Below are 7,918 nucleotides of genomic sequence, written 5' to 3'. Positions count from 1 at the left end.
TTTTTCGGCAGCCGAAATTTCTGTGTATCTCTAATTATTGGCGACATCAGAAATTGATATTATATAATAGATGTTTTTTTTGAACATTTTAGCAATTTAAAAATATTAAAAAATGATTTTTTACATGGCACCCCTGCTCTCGACAGACGGCACCCCGGTTGGGAAACACTGGTTTAAATGCTTCAGTTTGTTTTTATATTATATTATATAATATTATAATTATATTATAAACCTAATAAATAATTGACCTCAAAAAGGGAATTCATGAGTAATATTTGCTTAATTTTTTTCATATTATATTATTATAAAGAATTGAACTGTTTTGCGTGAATTTTTATATAAAAATTTTTTAATAGAATTTCTTGGTAACAGCACTGTAAAAAAAGTTTTCTCAGGTAACCTAAAATGTGCATCATTTAGTTACATTAAGGGTCAAATCAAATATAAACAGCACATTAAAGTTAAAAGTTACACACTTTTTTGTGTGTGCTGTACAGGTCTGGTATAAAGAATGTTTTGCTCAGGTAGCCGAAATGTCCGCCCAATAGAGAAAAGGTTTGCTCAGCAAGAAAAAAAAAATTAGAGGGAACATTGGTGACAAATCCTAAAGTTATTATCATACAGCTCTCTTAAGACACTAAAACCCCTGCTGATGACTTCAATGAAAGGCACAGAGCAGAAAATGAAAGAGACACATTTATGATTAACCATTTAATGCCAATCAAACATGTGCATTCTGAACACAGCGCTCACTAATCTCTCTCCAGGAAAGTTCAATACACGCATTTAATTTAAAAATGCCATTAGATGAAGCATGAAGGGCTCTATAAAATCTTAAGATTAAAACACTATCTTCTTTTAATCTCCTTTAGGGCTCTGAGAGAGAAGAAGAGAGGAAAAACCTCTTTCCTATGTTTTTGCATTTGCTTCACCCAACCAAAACCGTACCTAAAGCTCAACACAATCTTCTCCCGGTTTAATTACTACCAATTAGTGATTGCACTGTTCCATAATGCCTATGCCTTCCTACTGTAATCTGTGGGCTTTGTGGTATATTTCCCAATGCAGTCACTGGAGAGCAACGTGAATGACTCCACTGAGAGAGATAATCAGGCACAACTAATTCAGACCTATTGCTGTACTGCTGCAAACCTACAACCCTGATCAATAAAGAACAGAAATGGACATGGATGCAGTGAGAGGGGAGAAAGACAGTAAAGAGAAAGCAAACAGCCAAGGAGGAACAACTAATGATGATTTTCTTTTTTACGGAATCTCTTCTGAGCAATTGCATCCCTTGATAACCACCCACACTTAATGTCCCTACTGTCTCTGGAGTGGCTTTTTTGGGCTGCAGCCTCTGCTAATAATGCTCATCCGGGGCTTGCTTTATTGCTTAAAGGGGTCATGAACTGCCTTTTTTATTTTGTACTATTCTCTGAGGTCCACTTATAATAATAATATCAAGATTTTTACATCCACAAACATCATAATTTAGAGGTAATAGGCTATTTTCCGTCCTATTTTGACCCCCTCATCGGAATGCTCTGCTTGAATAGGCGTGGCGATTTGTAGACTCGGAAGCAAACGAACACTGCTATGATTGGCTAACATGTTTGACAGCCTACATCCTTCACAGGTGTCACGGTCACGGTGTGTGGAGGCAGGCAGGACGACGAGGACGACAAGGATTCCAATAATACTTTTAATGTAGACACAACAAGGCAGATTCAGGAAGGTGAGACACACACACTCGGGGTAACATTCACAATAACCGACAAACTGGAACACAATGGACAGGAACTGATATAGGATGGATAATTAGTGGCAGACAGGTGAGCACAATGAGGGTAATTAACTTAATGATCATACGGGCTAAACCAACAAAAGGGGAAGAAACCACAATAAACAGTCCACAGGGGCGTTACAACAGATGGACGCTGCTGTGATTTAGATTAAAAACTCATGAATACTCAGTACATATCAAACAAACTGTCATAACAGACAAAGCAATAGTGGCCACGTAATAAAAACAGTTACTAACACTCGTGTGTGGTGCAACATTACTGTCGGATCCAATAAAGTTGGCAGAAATTAAATTGAAGTGAACAAAGGACCAAGTTCTAACTGACGTGGTCTGGATCTTCATTAAAAATAAAGTTTTCCACAGCTTGGCACTGCACAGCGTCTTGTTGTCTTCAGAGCCATCTTTATCTTTTGGTTTCTGCATAGACTAATGCCTCTCTCGTTATTAACCCACTACATGCGCAAATCAATGGGCGGGGCTAAACAGGCAGTGATGTAGAAGCAGGCATTGATCTTCTTCTGTGGAGGCAGTGTTTAGCCACACTATTACGTCATAAAGTGGCACATTCCACAACCTGTCTTTTTGGCAGATTGGCTTCCATATAAGCTGTTATAAACTGTAGACTAACGAGAAAGTTTTGAGTTCTGAAACTCATGCCTAGTTCATACTACAGGATTTTAAGCCAGATTTAAACCCGATTAGCAAGTTAACGAGCTTGCCGATAGGTCGGGCTGTGATCGGGGGAATATCAGCGCTCACCAATCTTTATGTGTGAACTACTCAACGACGCATCAAAGAGGCTCGCTGACGCATCGCGCCGATGTCTCACTGACACCAAACGAATATCTAGCATGCTAAATATCTGGACCAGTCAGCTGACTCGACATCACGTGGTGTCAGGTGTCGCGACGAGCTACAGCGAATGAGAGATCAAAGCATGGGTTGAGGTCAGCGGAAGAAAAACAGCAGCAGCAACATGGCTTTAAGAAAAGTTTGGAGACAAGAAATGGAGCAAACAGTTTCAGAACAGATCATCACGCAAACAGCTTGCAGCACCAATTTCTTCCCGATGTCCATTTTCAAATAAACAACTCCTGTTTCACTTGTTGTTTAGCATCATTCCCGTTCAACTTCTCGCATGTGTTTTCATGAGAAAACATGGTTTGGGGTCCGGATAGAGTCGTTGGGTGACAGAGTTGTCAGCTCGTGTAGTGTGTGACCCCCTGTTGCGCATCATTTACGTAGTGTCGCGTAGTGTGAACACCACAAAGACTTCAAGACAGACAGCAAGTCATGTAGTCTGAACAGCACAGTGATCTGCCGACGTTTTAAGTCGTGTAGTGTTAACTAGGCTTTACAGGATGTTTTTATAGTACAGTCATGGCCAAAAGTTTTGGCAGTGACAAATTTTGTGTTTTGCAAAGTTTGCTGCTTAAGCTGTTGTGGTGTTCATTCACATTGTTTCTAGATTATTGTGTAGAGTGATCAGATGCATTTTAAATTGTTAAAAGCTGAACTTTCACAAAAAAACGAATTTCACAGTTTTTTTGATCCTGACACAAAATGACCAGCTAACATTAATTGACTAATCATATCAGCAGCACATGTGAAAGTGTGAATGAGTACTAGTCAGATGAAATCACTATCATACTAAATAGATTGTAAGAGCAGACTGATTACTATAAAATGAGGGAAGAAGCGCTTCCAATCATTGTGTTCTTGTTAGCAATGGTTACCTCCAAAGAAACACGTGCAGCCATCATCGCTTTGCATCAAAATGGCCTCACATGCGAGGAAATTGCTACAAAAAAATATTGCACCTGAAAGAACTATTTACCGGATCATCAAGAACTTCAAGGAGAGAGGTTCGACTGCAGTGAAGAAGTCTTCAGGACGTCCCAGAGTATCCAGCAAGCACCAGGACCGTCTCCTCCTGAGGAGTCAGCTACGGAACCGTGTCACCACCAGTGCAGAGCTTGCTCAGGAATGGCAGCAGGTTGGTGTGAGAGCATCTGCACGCACAGTGAGGCCAAGACTTTTGGACAACGGCCTGGTGTCAAGAAGGGCAGCAAAGAAGCCAATTCTCTCCAAGAAAAATGTCAAGGACAGACTGAAATTCTGCAGGAAGTACAAGGATTGGATAGCAGAAGACTAGTGCAAAGTTATTTTCTCTGATGAAGCTCCCTTCTAACTGTTTGGGACATTTGGAAAATCGATTGTTCGGAGAAGAAAAGGTGAACGCTACCATGAGTCCTGTGACGTGCCAACAGTGAAGCACCCTGAGACCATCCATGTGTGGGGTTGCTTTTCAACCAAAGGAGTGGGCTCTCTCATAATTCTGCCCAAAAACACTGCCATGAATAAAGAATGGTATCAAGACGTCCTGAAAGAGCGACTTCTTCCAACCATCCATGAGCAATTTGGTGATGATCCGTGCATTTTCCAGCATGATGGAGCACCATGTCACAAAGCAAGAGTGATAAAGAAGTGGCTCGAAGATCATTACATTGAAATTTTGGATCCGTGGCCAGGCATCAATCCCATAGAGAACCTGTGGTCAGTCCTCAAAAGGCGAGTGGACAAGCAGAAGCCCACAAATTGTGATCAACTCCGAGAACTAATATGGCAAGAATGGATCGCCATCAGTCAGGATTTGGCCCAGAAGCTAATATCCAGCATGCCAGAGCGAATTGCAGAGGTTATGAAGAACAAGGGTCAACACTGTAAATATTGACTCATTATATTTTTTTGCCAATAAAAGACTTTAAAACTTATGATATGCTTATCATTGTTTTTCAGTATACCAAAGAAACGTGTGGAAAAATAATCTACAAATACTGAAGCAGCAAACTTTGCAAAACACAAAATTTATGTCTGCCAAAACTTTTGGCCATGACTGTACAATGACCTCTTATATGTCAAAAGATCATGGGAATTTGGATTTCTCGGTTCATGACCCTTTTAACAGCACAACACTCATACTCATACATACACACTCATCATTCATACTGCACTTGAAATATAATGCTGCAGAAATGCGGTGGATATATTACCTGCAGATTGTTGAGAGGTTCCATTTTCATGACAGGGCCGCTCATGCTGAGAGGGAGACTAACGTCAATGGTCTGATTGGGGCTCAGAGGAGTCAGAACCTGCATAGGGCCAGCAGGGGCGAGACCAAAACTACAGAAAAACAGAGAAATTCAGTTAAGACTACTGATGCAACAAAATTTATTTTTTTGAAATTAAAGTTTTTATTTAGCCAAAAATAATGTTTCTGCAGTTAAATGTGGGTAATTTAATTTGTATGCTTATTCGTATGTCATATTCACAGGTGAATTTCTTCTGCAATGAGCCATCTCTCAATATTTCAGCCAAACACATTTTACATACTCTAGCATCATTTTTGGTCATGGTGATATGTGATGACTGATGATATGTTTACTTGCTGTAGCTAATCCATGCTGAGAAATAGTCCCTGTCAAAATGTGTCATTAGAGAAGTTTTGGTCAATGAGTTTGCCCTCCAAAACCGTTTCGGCCAAATATTTTTGGTTGCATCACCAGTTAAGACACAACCAATGTTTTTTTTTGTTTTTTGCAATCTGTACATTTGTTGCATATTTACAAACAGAAGTACCTAGGAACAAGACAAGAATATCACAGAGACTTTGAGGTGTGCACTTTCGATTGGGCCACTAAGTCACCTTAGCAATTGCATAGCAACACTGACTCTGTCAACCACACAACTGCCTATCATTGTGGCTGCGAGATTTGTGTGAGAAAGCACCATTCTATAAATCTATACATACATAAGAATATGACCTCCTTGTTGCCCTTGTATTGTAAGATTTAAGTAGAATATATTACAACATTCTACTTTCAGGCTTTACTAAACGAGAGGTAATTTTCTAGACAGAAGACATCAATTGACATGAAAACACATTTAAGTCTCTTCAGAATATCAGCATGTCCTTGAATGATCCCACTGACAAAACAGTATAAATGAATGCTACGTTTTCCAGGCAGGCCTCCAAACTGATTAGCAAGCGGCGAAGATACCGCAGAGAGAAGAGCAAAACCTTGAAGAGACCTCCAAAACAGTCTCCCGTTCTGCCACTGGACTCACCTGTTCCTGTTGAACTGAACGGCGAAGTCAGTCATAACACTCATGGCTTTGTTGGTAAGAGACAGATCCATCTGAATGATCCCACCACGTCTAGCAAACGTCCCAGAAATCTCCAGCCCTTTAGCCTTTATTGCCAGTAACCACACCTGAACCCACAGATAAACAGGTTGAGAGTGTGGGGTAAAGAAAGAGAGTTTGGGGCGCACACACGTCTGTGGCTTTTGTTGTTTCAATATTTCTGTACATTGCGCCTTGGTGTTTTTTTAAGCATCTCATTCTATGAGAGTTGCATTTCTAAGCCATTTTTTTTTTCAATTAAAAATGTGCTCTGCATTCTGTTGGACTGGAGAGTCCATTATTGAACACCACAGCACGTTCTATGTGCACACCCACTTAAGAGTCCAGGAAACACTGCCGTATTACAAATTGACTTAAAAAAGCGGTGAACCTGCTTATAAAAGACTGCTGAAGACATAACCAAAGTTATTGATTACACACTACACGACTGTCAGGCCGATTATGAATGGAATTTGGTCTTGATGATGGATCGTGCCCAGTCGGACCGGGTCTGTTCCAGTTGGGCTCAGTCGCTGTTTGCAGTCGGCAGAAAAAGTTGCATAGTGTGTGGTATCTAAAGATTATAATCTTAGAATTCAAGAACCAGTCGTTATCACAAAGATTTTTTTAAACATGTTTAATATTTGCGACTGACACCAGCGATTGCAGCTATACAGAGGAGATGCGTGCACTGTCAAACATCATTCAGCATTCGTTTTGTAATTTTGTCATATTTTCTTCTTGATTACAAGAAAAATCTCGGAAGTTTTTGTTGTTATTTATTTCTTGACTTTCTTTTAATTCGTTAACACTTCGAATAAAAGGTAAATTTTCTCTGCAGTCGAAGAAAATTATAGCCTAAATTATGTCAGTGATTTCTCTAATTTTAAAGATGATCAAGAATTATTTTATTTCAATCTGCATTCTAATAAAAGTTAAGAAAAAATAGAATTAGCCTATAGGCCTATCTACAGGCTAATTCTATTTTTTCTCAACTTTTAACTTCTTCAAATTTGTTATGAAGAATTTTAAATCAACTTCATAACAAATAGGCAAGGCTAATGAATTTTCGTCATAAGCAACATACGAACATAACGAATACCCTAGCTATTCTATAAAACGAAATCTTCATAAAAAAATCATAAATCACGAATATGACGAAATAAAATTATATATATATATTTTTTTACGTCAAATGGATAAGGAAATTACAGTGCCTTGAATTCATTAAGTAGCCTAATGTTTTATTTCATTCTAACCTATAACTCGGGAAATGTAACGGGAAAAAAAGCCTATCGTTTTTACTTAAAACCAATTAATTTTAAGCTATGATTTTAGACGCATAAGATAATATATTATTGTTTGACTAAACGTTTAAAAATAACGCTACAAATGTTATAATTAAGGGAATTAAACCTAGGCCCATGGCATTTGAAAATACATAATGAAATGTGTCTTTTTTAAGCAATAATTCCAAAAAGAAAGAGAAGCATCGGACTTGGGCTAATGCAAAACATATTCAAGACACATTGCTGTGACATTTATTAGGAACACCAACATAGCAGGAAAACGCACAAACTAAGAAAAGTAAAACAAACCTTAACGTTTCAATAGCTAAAAGCACCGTGTTGTCCGCAATGTTGTATTTGGTGGGGCGGTAGCTGAAAAAAAAACAGCTTAAACGTTTAGTCAAACAATAATATATTATCTCATGTGTGCCTAAAATCAGGGCTTTAAAAATGAATTGGTTTTAAGTAAAAAGGCTTTTTTCCCGTTACATTTCCCGAGTTACAGGTTAGAACGAAATAAAACATATACTTAATGAATTCAAGGCACTGTAATTTCCTTATCCATTTGAGTAAAACTATTATATATATATATATATATATATATATATATATATATATGAATAATTTTTTATTTTAT

At 38.4% G+C, this 7,918-nt stretch overlaps 1 protein-coding gene across 1 annotated transcript in view; it reads right to left on the bottom strand.

Moving 5' to 3' along the window:
- The window catches only part of LOC107672709 (AP-1 complex subunit beta-1-like), a 42,477-nt gene that overhangs the window by 11,305 nt on the left and 23,254 nt on the right, over window positions 1-7,918 (bottom strand). The window contains exons 19-20 of the mRNA XM_016466010.1: window positions 5,936-6,081; window positions 4,861-4,990 (exon numbers count right to left, since the gene is read on the bottom strand). Coding sequence (XP_016321496.1) covers window positions 4,861-4,990; window positions 5,936-6,081 — 276 coding nt within the window. The remainder of the gene's footprint in view (window positions 1-4,860; window positions 4,991-5,935; window positions 6,082-7,918) is intronic.

Source organism: Sinocyclocheilus anshuiensis, unplaced genomic scaffold, assembly GCF_001515605.1.
Source record: "Sinocyclocheilus anshuiensis isolate Anshui unplaced genomic scaffold, SAMN03320099.WGS_v1.1 scaffold88, whole genome shotgun sequence".
Taxonomy (NCBI): Eukaryota; Metazoa; Chordata; class Actinopteri; order Cypriniformes; family Cyprinidae; genus Sinocyclocheilus; species Sinocyclocheilus anshuiensis.
This window is presented reverse-complemented; position numbering and strand designations above follow the sequence as displayed.